Source organism: Grampus griseus (assembly GCF_964374135.1).
Source record: "Grampus griseus genome assembly, chromosome: 1".
NCBI lineage: Eukaryota > Metazoa > Chordata > Mammalia > Artiodactyla > Delphinidae > Grampus > Grampus griseus.
This window is the reverse complement of record NC_139017.1, coordinates 29,770,354-29,795,595: the sequence shown is the minus strand read 5'-3', so window position 1 is coordinate 29,795,595 and position 25,242 is coordinate 29,770,354. Positions and strand designations below refer to the sequence as shown.

The 25,242-nt window shown below is 35.7% G+C and overlaps 2 protein-coding genes across 2 annotated transcripts in view; one reads left to right on the top strand and one right to left on the bottom strand.

Annotated features, from left to right (window-relative positions):
• KMO (kynurenine 3-monooxygenase) overlaps positions 1-11,121 on the top strand; it is a 55,461-nt gene extending 44,340 nt beyond the window's left edge. Inside the window, exons 11-15 of the mRNA XM_082658971.1 lie at positions 4,271-4,328; positions 6,531-6,613; positions 7,837-7,938; positions 8,029-8,088; positions 9,593-11,121. Coding sequence (XP_082515097.1) covers positions 4,271-4,328; positions 6,531-6,613; positions 7,837-7,938; positions 8,029-8,088; positions 9,593-9,748 — 459 coding nt within the window. The 3' untranslated portion in view covers positions 9,749-11,121. The remainder of the gene's footprint in view (positions 1-4,270; positions 4,329-6,530; positions 6,614-7,836; positions 7,939-8,028; positions 8,089-9,592) is intronic.
• Positions 11,122-11,747: 626 nt separating this feature from the next.
• Positions 11,748-25,242, bottom strand: part of OPN3 (opsin 3) — a gene marked incomplete at both ends in the record, with an annotated part of 58,251 nt that continues 44,756 nt past the window's right edge. The window contains 5 exon segments of the mRNA XM_082650589.1: positions 11,748-11,777; positions 11,781-11,954; positions 11,958-12,008; positions 12,969-13,031; positions 13,035-13,223. Coding sequence (XP_082506715.1) covers positions 11,748-11,777; positions 11,781-11,954; positions 11,958-12,008; positions 12,969-13,031; positions 13,035-13,223 — 507 coding nt within the window.

Below are 25,242 nucleotides of genomic sequence, written 5' to 3'. Positions count from 1 at the left end.
ATAGGAGTACTTAAATATATAAAGTGAATATTGACAGACATAAAGGGAGAAATTGACAGTAATACAATAATAGTAGAGGACTTTAACACTCTATTTGCCTTAATGGATAAATCATCCAGACAGAAAATCTAAAAGGAAACAGTGGCCTTAAATGACACATTAGACCAGGTGGACTTAATTGTTATTTACAGGATGGCAAAAGCAGTTTTAAAAGGGAAGTTTATAGCATTTCAGGCCTACCTCAAGAAAATAGAAAAGTCTCAAGTAAACAACCTATCTTATCTGAAGAAATTAGAAAAAGAAGAAAAAACAAAGCCCAAAGTCAGCAGAAGGAAGGAAATAATAAAGATCAGAGTGGAAATAAATAAAATAGAGAACCCCCTCAAAAAAAAATAGAAAAGATCAATGAAATCAAGGGCTGGTTTTTTAAAAAGATAAACAAAAAACAGATAAACCTTTACCCAAGCTCACTAAGAAAAAAAGAGAGAGGATCCAAAAAAACAAAATAATAAATGAAAGAGGAGAAGATATAACCATTATCACAGAAACACAAACAATCATAGGAGAATACTATGAATATGCCAACAAACTGGACAACCTGAGAGAAACAGATAGATTTCTAGAAACATACAATCTTCCAAGACTGAATCAGGAGGAAATAGATAATCTGAACTGACTGATTATTAGTACTGAAACTAAGTTAATAATCAAAAACACTCAACAAACAAAACCAGGACTAAGAAATTCCCAGATGAATTCTGCCAAACATTTTCCAAAAATTGAAGAGGAGGGAACACTCCCAAATTCATTCTGAGTTCAGCATTACCCTGATACCAACATATACAAAGACACTACAAAAAAATAAAAGAATATTACAGACCAATTTTTCTGATGAATATAGATATAAAAATTCTCAACAAAATATTAGCAAATAAATTTAACAATAAATTAAAAGAATCATAAACTATGATAAACTGGGATTAATCCCTGCAGTACAAGTATGGTTCAATATCTGCAAATCAACCAGTGTGATAAATCACATTATCAAAACAAAAGATAAAAATCACATGACCATCTCAATAGATGTAGAAAAGGCATTTGACAAAATTCAACATCCATTCTGATAAAAACTCTGAACAAAATTTGTACAGAAGGGACATATCTCAACATAATAAAGGTCATTTATGACAAACCCACAGATAACATCATACTCAGCAGTGAAAAGCTGAAAGCTTTTTCTCTAAGATCAGGAACAAGATAAGGATGTCCACTCTCACCATTTCTATTTAATATAGTACTGGAGGTCCTAGTCATAGCAATCAGACAAGTAAAAGAGGTAAAAGCCATCCAAATTGGAAAGGAAGAAGTAAAACTGTCACTATTTGCTGATGACGTATTATATATAGAAAACCCTAAAGTCTTCACCAAAAAAATATTAGAACTAATAAATGAATTCAGTAAAGTGGCAGGATACAAGATTAATATACAGAAACCTGTTGCTTTTCTATGCACTAATAATGAACTATTAGAAAGTGAAAGCAAGAAAACAATATTAGAATTGCACCAAAAATAATAAAACACATAGAAATAAATTTAACCAAGGAGGTGAAAGACTTATACTCTGAAAACTATGACATTGATAAAGATAATTAAAGATGATAAAAATAAATGGAAAGATATCCTGTATTCATAGATTGGAAGGATTAATATTGTTAAAATGTCCATACTACCCAAAGCAATCTACAAACTTAATGCAATTCTTATCAAAATATTCACGACAGTTTTCACAGAACTAGAAAAAAATCCTAAAATTTGTAAGGAACTACAAAAGACCCTCAGTAGACAAAGCAATCTTGAGAAAAGAGAACAAAGCTGGAGGTATCATGGACCCTAAATTCAGACTATGCTACAAAGTTATAATCATCAAAACAGTATGGTAATGACACAAAAACAGACACATAGGTCAATGGAACAGCGAGCCCAGAAATAAACCCATGCAGATATGGTCAGTTAATCTACAGCAAAGGAGGCAAAAATATACAATGGGGAAAAGACAGTCTCTTCAATAAGTGGTGTTGGGAAAACTGGACAGCTACATGTAAAAGAATGAAATTAGAATATTTTCTCCTATTATACCCAAAAATACACTCAAAATGGATTAAAGATTTAAGTGTAGGATACGAAACCATAAAACTATTAGAAGAAAAGAAATGCTTTCACATAGGTCTTAGTAATACTTTTTTGGATCTGTCTCCTCAAGCAAAAGAAACAAAAGCAAAACAAACAAGTGAAACCTAATCAAACTTAAAAGTTTTGCACAGTGTAGGAAACCATCAACAAAAGGAAAAGGCAACCTACTGAATGGGAGATCTTTGCAAATGTAATGTCTGATAAGGGGTTAATATCAAAAATATATAAAAACTCATGGAACTCAATGTCAAGAAAACAAACAACCCAATTTAAAAAATGGGCAGAAGACCTGAATAGGCATTTTTCCAAAGAAGACATACAGATGGCCAACAGGCATATGAAAAGATGCTCAACATCACTAATCATCAAGGAAGTACAAATCAAAACCACCGTGAGATATCATCTCATAGTTGTCAGAATGGCTATCATCAAAAAGACAACAAAGAACAAGTGTTGTCAAGGATGTGGAGAAAAGGGAATTCTAGTAGTGTTGGTGGGAATGTAAATTGGTTCAGCCACTAAGGAAAACAGTATGGAGGTTCCTCAAAAAATTAAAAATAGAACTACCATATGGTCCAGAAATTCCACTCATGGTATGTATCCAAAGAAAATTAAAATGCTAATTTGAAAAGATATATACACCCCATGTTCATATCAGCATTATTTACAATAGCCAAGATATGGAAGCAACCTAACTGTCCATTAACAATGGATGGATAAAGAAGTGCTATGTATATACAACAGAATATTACTCAACCATAAAAAAGAACAAAATTTTGCCATTTGCAACAACGTGGATGGACCTGGATGGTATTATGGTTAGTGAAATAAGTCAGACAAAGAAAGACAAATACTGTACGTTTTCACTTATATGTGGAATCTAAAAAATAAAGCAAATGAACGAATATAACAAAGCAGAAACAGACTCACAGATATAGAGAACAAACTAGTGGTTACCAGTGGGTAGAAGGGTAGGGGGAGGGGCAAGATAGAGGAAGGGGATTAAGAGGTACAAACTATGAGGCATAAAATAAATAAGATGCAAGGATGTAATATACAGCACAGAATATATAGCCTATATTTTATAATACCTTTATATGGACTATAATCTATAAAAATATCAAATCACTATGTTGTATACCTGAAATAAATATAATATGGTAAGTCAACTGTACTTAAATTTTTAAAAAAGTAAGGAAACATCAATTTTAGTATAGTGGATAATTAGAACTCCCTGGTTCAAAGTCTGGCTTCATGATTTATTAGAATATGTTCTCATGCAACTAACTTATTTCTACTTCCTTATCTGTAAAATTCGGATTTTAATATACCTATCTCATAGGAATTCTCCAGGAATAAATGAATTAATTAAATAAAGAATTTAAGAGTGTTATCTCATCCCTATATGGTATCTCTCATTTCTAAATTCCTATAGCATTAACAGCCTATATAATTGACAAATTTATTTGCTTCAGGTATGATATGTATAATTGATATAGAAATATTTTATTTCTTAACCTTTACATATTTTTATATTGTCTTAAAACCATAGTTTGAATTCCTAGGATGCAGGGAAACATAGCTTTTTATTTTCTTCTCCCTACTTCATTTAGCATAGTACCTTACTAATTTTGTAGATTTGTTGATTGAAAATTTGCTTTAATCTTGGCTTATAGAAAGTAAGTTAATATGAAAGTTCTATCCTGTCATTAAATTGCTCTAAATGTGAATCTTAAAGCCCTGAATAGTTTAAATATTATTCTAATGCTCATGGTAGAACAATATAATTATTTTTGCTTCTTGAAGAAGCAAAGGAATTGTCAAAATTACAAGTAATTTAAAATTTTGATCATATTCTAAATTATATATATATATATATATGAGTAAATCGGGCAAAGATAAAGCCATCAAACATACAGTCAATTGTCTTTTTAATCAGAATTCAATGCTAAGTGTGATTATTTGGCTGTTATGTGCTGGTTGAGAGTAAACATTCTGTGAATTATACTCACCAATGAAAAGTCTATTCAAAATTGCTAAGAAGTATTTATTATTTACAGTTTATTTTTTCTTGTTTTAGGGATTTGAAGACTGCTTGGTATTTGATGAATTAATGGATAAATTCAATAACGACCTTAGTAAGTAAAATTTCTCAACTGGACACGAACTAGCCTTGCTGATTAATTGTACACCTATTTCTGATCCTGGAAGATTACAAACCATGATGCATATTTCCTGTTCAGGATTATAAATTTTTCTATTAACAGTCTATGCCACTGTTGTTGCCCATATCAGACAAGGAACACCCAGAGAGGAAAAAATAGTTTCTTTTAAGTTTTACATGGAGGTCTATGCATCGATCAATACAAAGATAAAAGTTCTGAGCACCAAAGTTTGGCAGAGATATACTCCTTTCCCTCCCTCTCAGCCTAGTTAACCTCCATGCTTATAATCCCTACAGCATGCCCTCAGAAACACTTTTAGAAGCTCCAGAATTTTCTTGCTTTTTGCCTTATCAAAGGTTGCATCTGATACTTCCATTTGCCTTTTGATTAAAATTAATTCCAGAAATATATTAATTTTACAAGTATTGAAGTTTTAAACTTTATGTATAATTCTGAAAGTAAGTTAAATTAAACGTACATAATTTTCACCTGTAAAAGAAATTGCAGATAATAGCCTGAAAACTGGATAACTTTTATTGCTTCTCAGCATTACATGTCCTCAAAGGTCACCTCTGAATTTAAACCTGTTTCAGGTAAGGGATAGACTTAGAGAACCAGCTTTGAATCTACACCCAGATTCCAGTCTTGACTTGCTGACTTATTAGCCCTTTGACCTTGAACAAGTCACTTTATCTTTTTAAAGTCTCAGATTTTTTTTCCCATCAATAAAATGGGGATAATACTACTTCAGAGAGTTGTGAAGTTTAAATCAAATGATTTGTGGAAAGCTTTTTTTAAAAAAAGCCTAACCCACGGATTACAAACTAGTGGCTGCCAGTGGGTAAAAGGGTAGGGGGAGGGGCAAGATAGAGGAAGGGGATTAAGAGTTACAAACTATGAGGTATAAAATAAATAAGCTACAAGGATATATTGTACAACACAGGGAATATAGCCAATATTTTATAATAACTATAAATGGAGTATAACCTTTAAAAATTGTGAATTACTATGTTGTACACCCATAACTCATATAATATTGTACATCAACTATACATCAAGAAAAAAAAAGAAAAAAAAAAGCCTGGAACAAAGTAAGTTCACAGTGAAAATTTTTTTTATAGTGTTATAGGGAGTCAGTGAACACTGTGCTGTCTGAATCTGAAAAGATTATAGATTCCAGGGTAAATTTCTTCTGGTTTTCTTCCTTTCTTTCCCAGTTATCTCACTCAGATGCTCAGGATCCAGAAGTATTTTGTTTCCTCCCTTCTTAGCCTTTGTGTGATTGGTTAGCATGTAATGACAATGGTGGAGACAGACGGAGGGCTCATGTAACAGACCATACTGTCAATACTGGTTTTAGTTACAAGAGAATGAAGATAGAACAAAAATTATCACAATAATAACTAACGTCACTGAACATGTAATATGTGTTGGGTATCTTGCTGATTTTTATCACATTATCTCATGAAAAACATGGGGCATAGGTACTATTCTTGTCTCTATTTTACAACTGAGGAAATTTAAGCTTAGAGATGGTTAAGTAACTTGCCCAAAGTCAAGTAGCTAGAAGTGGTGAAGCTGGGACTTGCACCCATGTTCTCTGACTTCAGAAATGGCTTCCTCAGAACTAGAGTTGTTTGGCCCTGTGAAGTTATATTAGTTAGTTATTAATTTATCAAATATTTATTCAGTGTTTACCATATACCAGGTTAAGTTTTCAAACATGAATATAACATGAGTCCTGCCTCTGGGAGATAACAGAATAACAGGGTATGTTTAAGCTAATGAGGTGGCTTAGGTAAAATGAAACAAATGTATATGGGGTAGCAAAGAAGAACAAAAAGGAGAGTAGCAAATTCTAAGGATTTGGGGTCATTTACAGTCATTTATATGAACTGCTTTCCATTTGTGAAATAAAAATAATGATTCACTAATCTAGTATATATTATAACAACTTTATCATAAGTTTTATTAAATCATAGGTAATGGGAAATGCCCCTGTGTTATTGCTCAGTATTCATAGATTGTTGGTCATACAGTCCTGTTGTCCAGAGTTTTAAAAGGTTAGTAGAGACCACTGATAGAGAATACACCATTTCATTTGAACTGTGTAGAGTCAAGCACATTGTTTACAGACTGTTTTGGAAAAGATATATTATTTAACTTGGTTTCTAGGTATGTGCCTTCCTGAATTCTCAAGATTAAGAATTCCAGATGACCATGCAATTTCAGACCTATCCATGTACAATTACATAGAGGCAAGTGAGAATGTTTGGTTCTATTCAATGAGATCATGCACTGACATTCTAATAAACATTCTTTGCTTTAATGTTTCTTTGATCCCCGTCTCATGCATGCTGCATAAGAATAGGTGCCAAGAGAAAACATACACACACACACATACACACACACACACACACAGAGCATTCCTTACACATAGTTGAACTTTGACTATAAAGACAGTGATAATGACCCACACACATCACCTCCATCTACATTTCAGGGACATTTAGGAGGTAACAAAAAAGACAAAATGTCTGGTTTCAATATCTGATAATTCATAGGCTCAAGGCTTAGACATTTAGTAGAGGTACTAATATGCTATTTTAATGAAAAATTATTTTTGATATGAGTTAACATATTTGGAAAATTTAAGAGACATTAAATAACCTTTCCATTCTTAACATTATAAGCTGCAAACTTAAATTAACACTGAAATCCTTTGGGGTTTTTTGCACTGAAAGAAATATGTAATACCAAAGAAATTCATAGTCAGTAGGTTACTACTCAGAAGAAAAACACAATTCCATTTTAAGCCAGTCACATGAAAAGCTCACAGTAAATGGTTGTGGTTATAGTTTTTAAATAATCAAATGAAAAAATTTACAAGATAAAAATTTTAAAAAGAGTATAGTTGTTTTCCATCTCTCCTGAAGACAGAAAGAAATAAAATAGACTTCAACTCAAGCAGAATTGTTTCATATGTGGTGAAGGAAGTTCTATAAGATACTGGAAGTCTCACTGATGTATTTTGCCTTGTCTTTGAAAACAAGACAACTACAATGTAATGTTTATCCTGAATATGGAGTATATCAAGACAGGCCTAGTTTTAAACAGATCTCTTCTTGCCATAAATAATGTTCCAAACTGACCAGGAAGTAACAGAAGTTAGTCAAGTCTTTGGGCTCACAGACTACTCACAGATCCATACAAACAGACTCTTACTGAAATAGAGTTGGCCCCCATGCAAAATAGAGTTCTCTAACAGGTTTTCCATAATTGCTCTACCTTTTCAAGTTATTGTTCTCTGACATTGACTGAAAAGGATTGGAAATGACTGAGAAGAATTGAAAATAAGAATTTATTTGACTACCTTCAGTCTGGCTTTGTGGTGAATGGGAATAAAGAGTGATAAAGTTGCAGAAAACAATTAAAGGTACTTTGTTCAAGGTATTCTTTGAGACTCCTTACATTATTGCAGATGCGAGCACACGTCAACTCAAGGTGGTTCCTCTTCCAAAAGAACATAGAGAGATTTCTTCATGCTATTATGCCATCTACCTTTATCCCTCTTTACACCATGGTAAGGTCTGGATTTAAGACTTTTCCTCATTTTAATCTTCTGTTTAGCCATTAAAGAATACACAAGAATACTTTTTAAACTTTCTTACAGGTCACCTTTTCCAGAATAAGATACCATGAGGCAGTGCTGCGCTGGCATTGGCAAAAAAAGGTTGGAACAGATTACATTTATTTTTAATCTGATGTGTTGAATTTCACAGTGTTATGGTTATGTTTACCTCAGGCAAATATGGAAATAATGTGACAGACACTAGGTGTTTGCCTTTCAAATTAAAAAATGTCCTGGATACACAGGTGGCAGAATGCCTAATGAACAAAATTACAAAAAGAGGCAATCCCTGAGGAGAAGAAATTCAAAAAAGAAATTAATGCTAATATTTCTAAACTTTCTACTTTATTTTATCAATGTGACCTTTTATTTAGCAATTGACTTTTGCTTCATGCAATACTCCTATGGGTTTAATTTACAAAACTGGACAGAAGCAAATCACTTATAAAACACAGTCTAATTCCAGTGTAATGCTATTTCACATTAATTTTGGGCAGTTGACTCACAGATGCCATTAAATGGAGATTCAGATTCCTGATCTTCCACTGTGGAAACTTTACAACTTCACTCACTAAACAAATAGTATGTAAACATTGAGCTGGGCATGGTGATGAACATAAAGCAGCCCCTACTCTTTGCATAGCTCAGAGACTAGTGGGGGAAATGGACACCTGCAGTGAAGAGGCACTGCCCTGGTGGGGAATGGGCATGGGCATAGGGAGGGGGGCGTGGAGGTTGAAGAAACCTCTCACATGTTCAGAATGGGAATGGCAAGTATTTCAGTGGACCTGGAAGAAGCACATATGTGTGAAAATGGCTAGAGGTGGAGCTGGAACAGTAAGTAGGACCTGAAACATCTTGAATATTATTTTGAGGGAAACAGGAAGACAAAGGCAGCTCATAGTCTCAGGTGTGGATTTTAGAAAGATTTAGAGGCTAGATTGGAATGAATCAAGATTTATTCATACAGAGGTGAATAAAATAAGGTCCCTGCCTTCAAGGAACTAAAAGTCCAAAGGGGAAAGAGACAGTGACAGGCAGTTAGAATGCAGGACAATAAGTGCAGTGAAAGAGACCAGGATGATACGAGAGTGCACGCAACCCAGACTAGACTGAACCTCAGCTCGTGCGGTTGATAGACTGTAGGTGGTGAAGGTGCATGTTTAAGTCTTTGAATGTGTGTCTTCCAAGTCACAGAGGCCAATGAACCCATCACTCTTCTCAGGGACACTTTGTGCAGGGTCTGAGCAATGACTGAATCATTTGTGGCTTCTTTCAAGACAGAGTTAACAGTTATTTTTTTTTTCAACTGTGAATTTTTTTTATGGCTGGACAAAGGTTAACTGTTAAGAATTCTTTATACAGACACATAGATTCAGGAGTTTCTGGGAAGAGAGAGAGGAGGGAGAAAGGGAGGCAGGAAGTTCCAAATTCTTGACCTTGCCAGATATTTCAGGACTTCACCTAGTGGTCATGCAATTACGTCACTGTTTCAGTTTAAAGAACAAAGAGGAAATTGTATAAAACATCATTTAAAAATGAAGTCTACTTGAAAGATTTTAATCACTGCACAAATAAAGTGAAATTTCTTGCTCTTTTTTTACAGGTGATAAACAAAGGACTCTTTTTCTTTGGAACACTGATAGCTGTCAGTGGTACTTACCTACTTATGCGTTCCAAGTCACTGAGACCCCTGGACTACTTGAGAAGACCATGGGACTGGGTCACTTACTTCCAGAATACAGGGCATGTCTCCCTGTAAACTCCCTGGAGTCACTAGAACAAATTCCCAATGTCATTAGAAAGTGATAAAAAGATCCTGAAGTAGCAAATATTAGATTTCTCTGTAACCAAAACAGGATTAAAATCATGTTTCCATCATCATATTTAATTCACTAATAGAAGATATTTATCAGCTTATAAATTCAATGTAGAATTTCTCTGTGAGCTCACTGAAATTATTGAAAAAATAACCCACCACTTTAAGTAAAACTCAGCTTCCCCACAGCACTATGCTTAGGTCAGATCATTCTAAATATAAAAGTGCAGTGACTAAGATCTCTTTCACGTCTCAAAAAGTAAGGCCCTAGAGACCTCAATGAAGTCACTGATCACCCTTTTCTTTAAAGGACATAATAGAAGTCATGATAGGATTGACTTAACATCTGGGACTAAAAGTTGCAATTTGCCTAATATATTAACTGCATTTTTCATTACCTGGATGGAACTTACCTAAGCACAGGGCTCAGATTTTCTTGCTAAAACTAGAAGTGTAAATGAGGGATTGGGGGGCTTTCGAGAGAGTTCAAAATGAATTGATTTTATTTCCCAGTCTTCAAAAGGCAATATTACCTTCTAAGGATTTTTTTTAAAAGGCTATTAAAGCCACACTAAGTGAAGGATAGGAAGAGCTTTATTTATAAACTAAATATCTATATACATAAAAGAGTGGAAAGGAAACAAGGGGAGACAATTTTCATAGAAATATGAAGCCATATTTTATTCCATTTCAGAAGCAATTTACTAACATTCTTGAACTATATGCTACAAAACTAGCAACAAACTTGATGTTTAAATGTTCATTTAGTGAAACTTTTTTCTTGCTTCTTCCTTCTTCAATAGGCCAACTGAATCATTTAGAAGTCTTTCAAATGTGATTAATTATGAAGATGCAACACTAGTAGAACAGTCATGTAAGAAATAAAAATTAGGAAATAAAATGATTCACTTTCTTGCCTATATTGTCAAGGAAATTCTTGAGTCCTAATAATCCATGTTTAGACTAAATAATGACTCATGGAAAAATGGTCTCTTCACTAACACTGACCATTATTTATCCAGTGTATTGACTGAAGATCAATAAAGATTTTTATTTAATATTCACATTTTGTGAATACAGTTTTACACTTATTTTCATCCCTCTTAAAATGTAGGTTTGTTTGTTTTTTGCTGGAACTCCTTTTCTAAATCTCTCAATAGAATTCTTGGCAAAATTGTGGGAAATTACTAGAAGGAGGGGCTAAGCCTGCCATGTTCATATTTGAAATGAAATAGATGGAGATACCTATCTGCCATTAACATCAGCTTCACCATGTACATCATCTGCTAATGTATGATTACCAATAAACCTTGACCACCTTGACATTCTATTTTCTTTCCTGTGTTTCTTTTTAATGGTATCTTCTAGAGCTTGCTCAGTAGCATATTGGTCTGAAGCTCCTCTTTATCATATTATACATAGAGCAATAGTCTTTTGTTTCACATAAAGTTAAGGAATTGATTTTCTTTTTCATCCTAAGAATTGTCTCTTTGATAAATTTGATTGAGCAAACATTTGACATGACACTGAATAGGACCCAACACTACAGAAAATTAAAGATTTTCTAGCTATTTCACACAAGTGTATGAGACAAAGTTATTTTAAGAGCTAAGTATTTTTGAGAAATGTGTTATGTGCCTTGGAAAATACAGTCTTTTAAAAATATATATTTGAAGTGAAAACTTCCAATATGTTAGAAGTTGATGGTGCCTGATGCCCACCTTGTGCAAGTCGTTTTTCATTATACAAAGCACCCGTTGAATTAAAAGAAATTGTCTTGCTCAGTTACTCCTTGAGGCCAGAGAGCAATTCAGATTTCCTGTTGGACCACAAAAGTTCTATTGATATTACATAGAATGGGGATTCCAAAACAGTTCTTTTAATGGTAGTCTAAATGTGGTATCTGATTTAAAGCCCCATCTTTCATTACCATTATTCTTTCCTATAAAGGACAAACTTGGATTACATCGACCTATGACCCACTGGTTCTCTCACCGTCAACTGATAGTGATTCATCATTAGTGATGACAAAAATGATGGAAGAAGAGTTAAAAGTCAGTTTTTTCTTTGGTCTGTCCCTATCTTTCTGTGGCATCACAATGAGTTGGATTTGCATTTCACTCCCAACTGCTGGTAGATCTTTAGCTGGTCACTGGCATCTCTGCAGTCGGAAACATAGGAGCTGCAAAAGGGCTCTTCGAAACTGGGCAGGGAGAAAATAAAGTTGAATATTAAGTAAAGGTTTGGATTGACATTCAAGAAAATTAGGTAAATTTAATTTGGGTTGTTCTTTTTTATTTGTTAGCTGACGTGGAGTTAGGTGGTAATGCTCAGATCTACTTAAGCCTGGAGTTTAATGTCTTTTATTTATTATAATTCTTATTAACTTTACCACATAGGTCTCTTTCAATACCTTATAATAGCCATAGATTCAAGTTGCATGAATCTTCCAAGCAGGCAGCTAGATGTGTTTCCTTAAGGGATTTTGAACATTAATTCATTCCATAAATATTCAATGAGCCCCTATGAGGTGAGGCAATTTGTGCTACAATCTGGGGATATTATGGGCAGCAGAGACAGACAAGATCCTTCCTGGTAGAGTTTACAGCTTAGTGTACTCACTAATATTCCTTTAATTAGGTTAAGATTTTTTTTTTTTGGATCAAGATTACAAATCAGTTGGTGAAAATATACAACAGCAAACCAGGTTCAAATCCAGACACCAACACGTCCTGAAGCAAACAACTTCTTTTACTTCTCTGAACCTGTCTCATAATCCATAAATAAGATACTATTAGTGCCTATTTCATGGAGTTTTGTAAAGATAATTGATACAATCTGCATAGTGCAGTAAGAATTTTAAATAAATTATTAACTTTGATTGTAGTTATTATTACTAAACATAAAATGTTTTCTGATGTATTAAATACTGATTTTAATACAATTTTACCTAACAAGTGCAAACCTCCATTGGTAGGTCTTAGAATTGTTATTATTTCTCTGGGAATATTCTACATTTCTTCTTAAACCCTCTACTTTCCTATAAAATGCTTGATTTAGGTTTTTATCCTTGAAGCTGCTATGAATAATCTCTGTAAAAGTATTATATTTTCCAACAACCCCACCAACATGGTGAAAATGATCAGTTAATTACAAAGCTTACCTTTCTGATCATGAAGATATAGATAACTGGATTATACACAGTGCTTGATTTAGCAAAGAGATATCAAACAGTAGATATTATTGTAGGAGTGAACAGGTGTCCATAACCATTAAACACCAAGAAACAAATCACAATATAAGGCATCCAAAAGATCAGAAAGGCAAATATCATGAAAAAGCACATTTTGGCCAGTTTCTTTTCATATCTTAAAATCTTGAACATTTGAATTGTCTGAAGATCTTCAACAAAACGGAGCTGCAGAAAGAAGAAGGAAAATAAAGGGGTGAAAATGAAAAAATCATTTTTGTTTGTTGTTTTCATAACAAATATGCAGGCACCATTCTTGGTCCCACCTTAATGGAAAGAGAACTGAATAGGACCTTGGGAGGCTGGCATCTGATCCAGGACCTGCAGCTGGGCCCAGCCCTTAAACTCTCTGGGCCTCAGTCTCCTCACCTTAATATAATATATTGAACTAAATAGCCTCTTAGATCCTTCAACGGTTTTTAATGTTTTCTAATTGGCTTAAAGAAGAAGAAAATGAACTCTTTTGCCTAGATCTTCAAGTCGCTAAAAGACAGCCTGAAAGAGCCATGATAGGGACTTCCCTGGTGGTCCAGTGGTTAAGAATCCACCTTCTAATGCAGGGGACATGAGTTCCATCCCTGATTGGGGAACTCAGATCCTTCATGCCACCGGGCAACTAAGCCCTCACACTGCAACTACTGAGTCTGTGTGCTGTAGAGCTCAAGCACCACAACTAGAGAGAGGCTGCATACCACAATGAAATATTCTGCATGCTGCAATGAAGATCCCGTGTGCCACAACTAAGACCCAACAAGGCCAAATAAATAAATATATAAAAAGAGTCATGATAAATTGGAAAAAAATTCTCCATAATCCTAGAATCTCTTTTATCCAGAGCATAATCCTCAAATTCTCAAACCAGGCAGCAAATGTGATGTCAGTAGTTCTATATGTTAAAGCCTACAGCTGGTCTTGATGAAAACTTAATTCCTAAATAAATTCTTCCTGGAAACTACTGTGACTTCCACTTTACAGCTAATGACTATAAAGTGGAGTTTTGATGAGCAATTTGCTTGGGTTTCTTTCATCAGTGGCTCAGCTGCAGAGGATAGAGCTCAGTAAAGCCCAGATAGCCCACTTCTCTAAACTTTTTACTCCTAGTTTTACTCCTAGTTTGTCCCCACTAACAGTATTTAGGCATAATGGCCTATAGTCTGAAAGTTCTTTGACTTTCTCAGATAAAAAAACTCTTTAGAAGTATAACAGGGAATAAGAAATCTGACTTCATATTAGACCTGTTTCTTTTACTTTAACCTTTGTATTCTACTGCTTTTGCTACAAGTTAATCACTAAAGGGATGCTGCCAATAGCTGAAAATATACATAATGGTCCATATCCAGAACCCTGCTCCCATGCCTGAATGTTAAACCAAAATACCTTTGTTCTGCTCACAACATCCTGATGCAGCCCACTTGTCAAATGGCTGCAGGAAAGAAGAAATTAACACATCCTTTCCCAGAGTCTGGCTGAAATCAGGAAATAATTGCAACAACTTATGGCCTTTTAACTTTACCTCCTCACCTCCCCCCTCTTTGTTCTATAAAATAAACTAGCATCCAGACCCCAGAAACAAGATGGTTCTCTAAGACATTAGTCTGCCATCTTCTCAGACTCCTGGCTTTCCAGATAAATCCATTAATTCCTTGCCCCAAAGCCTTGTCTCCCAATTTATTGGCCTGTCATGTGGCTGGCAGAACAATCTTGGACTTGGTAACAGAAGTTCCTCCTATTATTGTGATAAACGTGTTATTAAGAAGGGGAGAATATTCCTGTGCATCAAAAGTATATTCATTCCCACGTGCCGTGGATCGGCTGGGCTCATTAGCCATGGCCGCTGAGCCTGCGCGTCTGGAGCCTGTGCTCCGCAACGGGAGAGGCCGCAACAGTGAGAGGCCCGTGTACCGCAAAAAAAAAAAAAAAAAAAAAAAAAGTGTATTTGTAAATAAAATGGATATTTCTGACATCTTAAGAAGCTAATTTTGCTACAAAAATACAAATGCTTTATATATTGATATAAGAAAAGGTATCTGGCATACCACTGATACTTAATATATAATTTTAACCTGGGAAATTTATTGCATTTCGACAAACTGTAAGTGTTCCTTTTATTTCTAGCATTATCATAAAAGTTAAGGAAACATTTTCCGAAGAAATCTGTTAAAACATGTGCTTATAGTATTTAAAAATATATTTGAATTGATATATCTAAATCATTGATGTCATCTAAACTTTATTTAAGAAACTATATTCTTATTAAATTATGTATTCCTATTGACAGAGAATAGAAGAAAACATAGATAATTAAAATGGTTGATTTTTTTTCTAGAGTAGAGGAAATGTGTGTATGGTAGTGAGTATTAAATTTCTGGTACTATTATTATCTGTGTGTGTATTCTATTTTAAAAGAAACTATTTTATTTAAAGTGATAGGATATTATTCTATTTTCAGAACAGGATTTTGGTGGGGGGAGGATTTTTCCCTAGAGATTTTAAGAAGGTTGTGGAGTTCTAGTAAAAACTTTAGATGTGGAATTAAAAGATCTGGGTTCATATTCCAGATTCACCACTTTTGCTCCCTGTGTGATGTTGAGCAATTCAATGACCTTCTCTAAGAGTAATGATTAAAGGAGGTTAAAATGTGTAACTTATTAAACAGAAGTTGAGTCCCAGTTCCACACATACGACTTTGTGGGATTGTTTTTGAGATTATGTATTTATATTTGAAACAACCATACTTATTCATATGCATATGTACTTTTATGATAATACAGGATATTAGGAATCACGATTTATGACTCCTTGGAGTTTCAATTAACTAGTAATACACCACTTGTCAATGATCTGTGCCCCAAGTCCCCACTATCTAGGGCCCAACAATTTTATCTGTACCACTTTCTGGGCAATGTCAGTCCCCATAATTTCTCACCACTTATCAAAGCAGAGAACTCATTTATCATTCTGGAATTACATGCATACTGGAGAAATTAATTGAAGAAAATGTTGGTTTATGCTTCCCCAGTTCCTCTGGTATAAGGAAAAGATCTGACTAAAGTTTCAGATTATTTGGGTTTGTATATGTGACGTTTCCATGATTATTTTTCATTTATCTCTTTTTGGCTTCTTTGTTTCATCATTCTCAATTCCTTTACTCTGCTTATTTTCCAAATAAAGAGCTCTACTTTATGTCTTGCCCCCTTTATCCAATCATTTGAGGATATTTTTCAAAATTGTTATGGATAAAGCAAAAGTATTGATACATACACAAATTTGTCCTAAAGGAGGAACGACTTAAGACAAATCCCCCAGAATTACCTCTAATGGTGTTCTTTGCCTATATAAATGGCAACGCCTAGTGCTTGGTGATTCAGACACCTGTAGGTTTTTCAAAGACTTTACTGTGAGTCCTTCTCAAGGGAGTAGCTATGTCTCTATTGCTATTACAAATAACCTCTCTGGATAAGGAAATAGAAGCAATTCCTTGCACCAAGCTCTGTGTTGAGTTTATAGCACAGTCAGTAGTCAAATCTCTTTGTACTTTCACCACTCCCCTTTCCTAAACCCTCTGTAAATTTTTTCCAAAAATAGTCACTGGTCCCTATTGCATGTAGGTACTGTTCCAGCTATAGGTGAAAAAATAAATAAGAGTGGGTCTCTTCTCTTGAGGAATTCACTATTTGGTGAGGGTGACAGGCACATAAATATACCATCTCCATAGGTGATAACATGCCATGAGGGAGGTGATTGGAGAGGGCTATGGGAATACGCAGTAGGGGTAACAAATTCAGAGGTAGATAAGAGCAAACAGATCCTGATCTCAGCCTTCCGAGGTGAGGAGGAGTTTAGACAAGGAGGAGAGACAGAATGTTCCAGGGTTAAGGCAAAGAGGTAAAAGAACATGTCAATTTCTGGGGACAAGAAATACTGTAGTTGACTGAAGCTTGAGGTGGCAAGAGGGAGGGAATGTAAAAAAATGAGACAGGACAGGCAGATGAGAGATGGCCATACAGGACCTCATAGTCAGCTCAGGGGCCTTACTTTTAATCATGAAGGCAATGGAACCCTTAAAGGATTTTAGGCTGGGTAGTGACATAAGAAAATTTTCATTTGAGGACAATTAATCTGGTGGCAGTATGAAGAGAATGGATTAGAGGAAGGCAAGAATAAAGAAAGGAAAACTAAGATCCCTTGAGTCTGGCAGGCAAAAAAATTGAGAGGACAAAATAGATATATGGAAATATATTTGAGGTTCGATAGATAAAAATTGATAATTGTTTGGGTGTGAGGGAGACATGGATGAAGAATAGTCAAAGATTACCCCTTAGTTTCTGGCTTAGGTAGATAGGAGTGATGACCATTCACTAAGAAAGGGAATGGAGGAGTAGAGACTTGGGGGGAAAGATGACCAATTCATCTTCACACATGTTGAATTTGACAAGTCTGTGGACTATCCACATGGAGGTATTCAATAGGCAATTGACTATGAGGATCTGATAGAGGTCATAAGAACAACCTGGATCAGAAGTAGAATTTCAAAGTCACCATGCTATTGTTAGAAGGAAAATACTGCCAATATATGAGATTGCCCATGTCTATTGCGTAGTATTGAGACAGGCTGGGACCTGGGACCCGGGACCCTTTGCTGCAGTGCTTGCACCTGGACACACGTCTCCTCAAGCAACAAAATACAAAGAAACTATAAGGGACTAAAATTAACTGCATGCATGTGCAGTTGGGGCAAATTATGGACAATGAGATACAAAGAGACCAAAAACCCAACTGCTACTTCTGAAGAGCCGGGAGCAAAAGCAGGGTGTCAAGAGCAAAAGCATGCCCCCTGCACACAACACCACCAAAGGGGTGGGCAAACCACCTAAGCCACCCCTTTAGCCCATCTCTGGGCCCACTCCTACCCTCACCCCATATAAAGAACCAGCTGGCCCCGCCTCAGGAAGCGAACAAGGGAACTTGTTACTTGTTTTTCTCCTCCCTGCTGTAGCAGGGACCCCAATAAAGCCTTGCCTGAATTTCTTATCTGTCCTCTCATCAATTTCTATTGATTAAGGAAGGCCAAGAACCCTGGTCAGTGACAGAATGAGATGAGAGCTAAGCATAGAATGCTGGGGAGGCCCAAGGAAAAGAAGCCTTTGAAGGAGACATGAGACGATGGGGCCCAGAGAGTCAGCAACAAAGATAAAAGAGAATGGGGTCCTAGAAACACTGAGAGCAGAAACTCACAATTAAGTAGGAGCTGTTAACAATGCCACAAGTCTCAATGCCACAGATGCCAGAAAAAAAAGAGATTGAAATGTGTCCAATGGCTCTAACATTTGGGAGACCATCAATGACCTTAATAAGGCTGTTTCTGTGAGAGTGTGGTAGAAGAAGGAATCACCAATTTGCAATGGGTTGAGGAATAAATATGTGAATTTACTAAACTACAGACTCTGAGGCAGTGGCTATATCTTATTCACTGTGTATCCTTAGAGATTAGTAATTGCCTTTGCTTGGACTTCCATAACAAAATACTGAGTGGCTTAAACAATAGAAATTTATTTCTCACAGACTTGGAGACTGGGACGTCTAAGATCAAGGTACCAGTAAGGTAGGTTTCATTGTGAGGCCTCTTTTCTTGGCTTGTAGATAGCCAAATTCTCTCTATGTTCTCCTATCAGTGGAGAGAGAGAGTGAGAGCTCTGCTCTCTCTTTCTTTTCTTATAAGGGTACTAATCCCATCATGAGGGCCCTACCCTCATGATCCCATTCTCATATATCCCTAATTACCTACCAAAGGCCCCATCTCCTATACCATCACATTGAATGCTGGGGAGACAACAAATATTCAGCCCATAACAGTAAATAATTGGTACATTTTAGATGCTCAATAAATATTGGTCAAATGAATGCTTATTGAGTGACGATGTAGCACCAAAAGCCACCAATGGTTCTTTGAGTTAGCAGTGATGTGGAGAGAAATAAACTGATAACTAGAGGGAGTTGAGAGTATATTTTGCTTTTGAATTAAATTATCATGGTTGTATGCTACAGATTAAGAGCCAGTACTGAGGGAGAGATTGAATATATGAGTAAAAGAGAAAATTATTACTTGAGAGAGGTCCCTGAGGCAGAGATTGGGGTGAGGAAGAAAACAAGAATCTAGGATCAGTTTGGTCCTGAGAGACCTCTCCCATTCCCTTGCAACTGAAGAGAGGGATATAAGAATGAGTGGGGGCATTTGGCACCACTGGGACTCCTGTGATCCAAGCAGTCATACCACCTCTGTGCCTGGTCCTCACAGGGATAGACCCAAGGGCTCCAAGGCAGCCTCAGGACCAGACTCCTGTTGGTGGACCACACACAGAGGTGGGGATAAAACCAAAGCTGGATGGGGTGACTAAGGAAGAAGATCAAAAATCTTTCCATCAGCTGTGCAAGCTGCAAATTAAATACCCGTGATCATCTAGGTAGACCCTGCATCTATGGAATATCTGAGTAGACAGTGAGTGTTCCCACAAGTGAAAACGGTCTAGCTCTCGCAGCTGTGGACTTTTGGGGTAAGCACATACAAGAATTGGACCAGATCGGAGCCTGAGTAGTCCCCACAGGGCCCACAGCACATCCAGAGACCAGCCCAGAGGCACAGGAGAGCCTCTTCGGGAGGTGGAGGTGGGTTGTGGCTCATGGCATGTGCAAGGACACAGCGGAGACCCCAGGGAAACATAATTATTACTATTAATTTTATTATGTTTCAATTTGTTCTGTTGTTGGTTCCAGCTTTTTTTTTTTTTTGGTTTTTCTTTGTTTGTTTATTTGGTGGTGGAGTTTTTGTTGTTTTTCTTTTTTTAATTTAGTCTCTTGGGATCTCCATGTTTCATAACATATTTTTAAAATTTTCTTTATACATCCTATTTTTACTTTGCTTTTCTGTGGTTCTGTGTTCTTTTCCCTTATTTTTTCTTTTTTCTTCAGTATATATATGTATATATATATTTTAAATATTTCCATTTCTTCTTTGCTTTTCTGTTGTCCTGTGATTTTTCCCTTTTTATTTCATTTTATTATTTTTTTAAAAATAATTTTTATTGGTTTGTTCTGTTTCCTTGCTTCATTCTTCAGTTGGCACACTGCTTTGGTTTTGTTTTTAGGTTATGTGTTTCTGTTAACTTTAATCCTAATTGTTTGATTTCATTTTTGAGCTCTTCTATTTGTCTGGTTGTTCTCTTGCTTTCTGTTTTATTTGGCTCTGTGTTTGTTTCTTTTACATGTGTGCGTTTCCTTGTCTCTGTTTTTGTTTATTTGATTTTGTTTTTACCATTTCTCGGGGGTTTTGTTTGTCTTTTTTTTTCCTTTAATTTTGCATTTTATTTATTTTTTTTATATTTCTGTTTCTACATTGCCTTTCTGTTGTTCTGTCTTCTTTCCCCTTTTTCTTTTCTTTTTATTTTTTAATCATTTTTGTTGGTTTGTTTTGTTTCTTTGCTTCATTCTTCACTTGGCACTCTGCTTTGCTTTTGTGTTTTGGTTTTGTGTTTTTGTCAGCTTTCTTCTTAATTGCTCCATTTTGTGCTTGGGTTCTTTTGTTTGTCTGCTTGTTCTCTTGCTTTTTGTTTTGTTTGGTTCTGTTTTTGTTTCTTTTGTGTGTGTGCGTGTTTCCTTGTTTCTGTTTCTGTTTGTTTTATTTTACTTTTCACCATTTGTCTGGGGTTTTGTTAGTCTTTTAAATTACATTTATTGTCAGGACGAGTGACTTGTGGGGTCTTGGTCCCTTGACCAGATGTCGGGCCTGAGGCTCTAGGGTGGGAGCACCGAGTCCAGGATGCTGGACCACTAGAGAATTCCCTGTCCCAGGGAAGATTAATTACCAAGAGCTCTCACAGAGACCTCTATCTGAATCCAAGACTCAGCTCCAACCAACTGCCAGCAGCTTCCAGCAATGGACGTCTCACACCAAACAACAAACAAGACAGGAACACAAGACCACCCATTGTCACACAGACTACCTAAAGTCATACTAAGCTCATAGACACACCAAAAACACATCACCTGACATGGCCCTGCTCATCAGAGGAAAAAGACTCAACTCCACCCATCAGAACATAGGCACCAATCCCTCCCATCAGGAAGCCTACACAAGACAATGGACCAACCCACTACCGAGGGCAGAGAACTGAAGCAAGAGGAACTACATACAACCCTGCAGTCTGGGGAAAGGAGACCTTAAATACTGTAAATTAAACAAAATGAGAAGACAGAGAAATTTCTTACAGGTAAAGGAGCACGATAAAAACCCACAAGACCAAATGAATGAAGAGGAAATAGGCAAACTACCTGAAAAAGAATTCAGAGTGATGATAGTAAAGATGATCCAAAATCTCAGAAATAGAATAGAGAAAATACAAGAAACGTTTAAAAAGGAACTAGAAGAACTAAAGAGCAAACAAACAGTAATGAACAACACAATAACTATAATTTAAAATACTCTAGAACGAATCAATGGCAGAATAACTGAGGCAGAAGAACAGATAAGTGAGATGGAAGATAAAATGGTGGAAATAACTGCCACAGAGCAGAATAAAGAAAAAAGAATGAAAAGAATGGAGGACAGTCTCAGAGACCTCTAGGACAGCATTAAGTGTGCCAACATTATAGGTGTCCCAGAAGAAGAAGAAAAAAGGAAAGGGTCTGAGAAAATATTCGAAGAGATTAGAGTTGAAAACTTCCCCAACATGGGAAAGGAAATAGTTAATCAAGTCCAGGAAGCACAGAGAGTCCCATACAGGATAAATCCAAGGAGAAACATGCTGAGACACATATTAATCAAACTAACAAAAATTAAACACAAGAAAAAATATTAAAAGCAGCAAGGGAAAAGCAACAAATAACATAGAAAGGTATCCCCATAAGGTTAACAGCTGATCTTTCAGAAGAAATTCAACAGGCCAGAAGGGAGTGGCAAGATATATTTAAAGTGGTGAAAGGGAAAAACCTACAACCAAGATTACTTTACCCAGCAAGAATCTCATTCAGATTACTCAGCCATAGAAAGGAATGAAATTGGGTCATTTGTAGAGACGTGGATGGATCTAGAGATTGTAATACAGAGTGATGTAAGTCAGAAAGAGAAAAACAAATATTGTATATTAATGCATATATGTGGAACCTAGAAAATGTTACAGATGAACCAATGTGCAGGGCAGAAATAGACACAGATGTAGAGAACAAATGTATGGACACCAAGCGGGGAAAGTGGTGGGGGTGGGGGGATGGTAGGATGAACTGGGAGATAGGGATTGACATATATACACTAATATGTATAAAATAGATAACAAATAAGAACCTGATGTATAATAAGTAAATAAAATAAAATTCAAAATAAAATGGATCTCAGATTCTACAGAGAAATCAAAAGCTTTAAGGAAAAGCAAAAGTTCAGAGAATTCAGCACCACCAAACCAGCTGTACAACAAATGCTAAAGGAACTTCTCTAGGCAGGAAACACAAGAGAACGAAAAGACTTACAAAAACAAACCCCAAACAATTAAGAAAATGGTAATCAGAACATACATATCAATAATTACCTTAAATGTAAATGGATTAAATGCCCCAACCAAAAGACACAGACTGGCTGAATGGATACAAAAACAGGACTTGTATATAGGCTGTCTACAAGAAACCCACTTCAGACCTAGGGACACATACAGTCTGAAAGTGAGGGATGGAAAAAGACATTCCATGCAAATGCAAATCAAAAGAAAGCTGAAGGGCTTCCCTGGTGACGCAGTGGTTGAGAGTCTGCCTGCTGATGCAGGCGACATGGGTTTGTGCCCCGGCCTGGGAAGATCCCACATGCTGTGGAATGGCTGGGCCCATGAGCCATGGCCGCTGGGCCTGCATGTCCGGAGCCTGTGCTTTGCAACGGGAGAGGCCACAATAGTGAGAGGCCCACATACAGCCAAAAAAAAAAAAAAAAAAAAAAGAAAGCTGAAGTATCAAGACTTGTATCAGACAAAATAGACTTTAAAATAAAGATTATTACAAGAGACAAGGAAAGACACTATATAATGATCAAAGGATCAATCAATGAAGAAGATATAACAATTGTAAATATCTATGCATCCAACATAGGAGCACCTCAATACATAAGGCAAATGCTAACAGCCATTAAAGGAAAAATCAACAGTAACACAATAATACTAGGCAGCTTTAACATCCCACCTACACCAATGGACATATCATCCAAACACAAAATAAATAAGGAAACACAAGCTTTAAATGACACGGTAGACCAGATGGACTTAATTGATTTTTATAGGACATTCCATTTAAAAATAACAGAATACAATTCTACTCAAGTGCACATGGAACATTCTCCAGGAGACATCATATCTTGGGTCAAAAATGAAGCCTCAGTAAATTTAAGAAAATTGAAATCATATCAAGCATCTTTTCCAACTGCAGTACTGTGAGACTAGATATCTATTACAGGAAAAAAAAAACCTGTAAAAAATACAAGCACATGGAGGTTAAACAATATGCTACTAAATAACCAAGAGATGACTGAGGAAATCAAAATATACCTAGAAACAAATGACAATGAAAACATGATGACCCAAACCCTATAGGATGCAGCAAAAGCAGTTCTAAGAGGGAAGTTTATAGCAATACAATGCTACCTCAAGAAACAAGAAAAATCTCAAACAAAAAACCTTACCTTACACCTAAAGGAATTAGAGAAAAAAGAACAAAACAAAACAAAAAACCAAAATTAGCAAAAGGAAAGAAATCATAAAGATCAGATCAAAATTAAATGAAAAAGAAATGAAGGAAACAATAGTAAATCTGGTTCTTTGAGAAGATAAACAAAATTGATAAACCATTAGCCAGACTCAACACGAAAAAAAGGGAGAAGACTCAAATCAACAGAATTAGAAGTGAAAAAGGAAAAGTAATGACTGACACCACAGAAATACAAAGGATCATGAGAGACTACTACAACTAACTATATGCCAAAAAAATGGACAACCTGGAAGAAATGGATAAATTCTTAGAAATGTACAACCTCCCAAGACTGAACCAGGAAGAAATAGAAAATATGTGTATAACAATCACAAGTACTGAAATTGAAACTGTAATTAAAAATTTTCCATCAAACAAAAGCCCAGGACCAGATGGCTTCACAGGTGAATTCTATCAAGTATTTAGAGAACAGCTAACATCTATCCTTCTCAAACTCTTCCAAAATATAGCAGAGAGAGGAACACTCCCAAATTCATTTTATGAGGCCACCTTCACTCTGATACCAAAACCAGACAAACATGTCACAAAGAAAGAAAATTACAGGCTAATAACACTGATGAACATAGTTGCAAAAATCCTCAATAAAATACTAACAAACAAAATCCAACAGCACATTAAAGGGATCATGCACCATGATCAAATGGGGTTTATCCCAGGAATGCAAGCATTCTTCAATATATGCAAAGCAATCAATGTGATACACTATATTAACAAACTGAAGGATAAAAAACTTATGATAATCTCAATAGATGCAGAAAAATGTTTTGACAAAATTCACCACCGATTTATGATAAAAACTTTCCAGAAAGTGGGCATAGAGGGAACCTACCTCAATATAATAAAAGCCATATATGACAAACCCACAGCCAACATCAGTCTCAGTGGTGAAAAACTGAAAAGTTTTCCTCTAAGGTCAGGAATAAGACAAGGGTGCCCACTCTCACCACTGTTACTCAACAGAGTTTTCAAAGTTTTAGCCATGGCAATCAGAGAAGAAAAAGAAATAAGAGGAATACAAATTGGAAAAGAAGTAAAACTGTCACTGTTTGCAGATGACATGATACTATACATAGAGAATCCTAAAGATGCCACCAGAAAACTGCTAGAGCTAATCAATGAATTTGGTAAAGTTGCAGTATACAAAATTAATGCACACACATCTCTTTCATTCCTATACACTAATAATGAAAGACCAGAAAGACAAATTAAACACTCTCATTTACCACTGCAACAAAAAGAATAAAATACCTAGGAATAAACCTACCTAAGGAGGTAAAAGACCTGTATTCAGAAAACTATAAGAAACAGATGAAAGAAACCAAAGATGACACAGATGGAGAGATATACCATATTCTTGGATTGGAAGAATCAATATTGTGCAAATAACTAAACT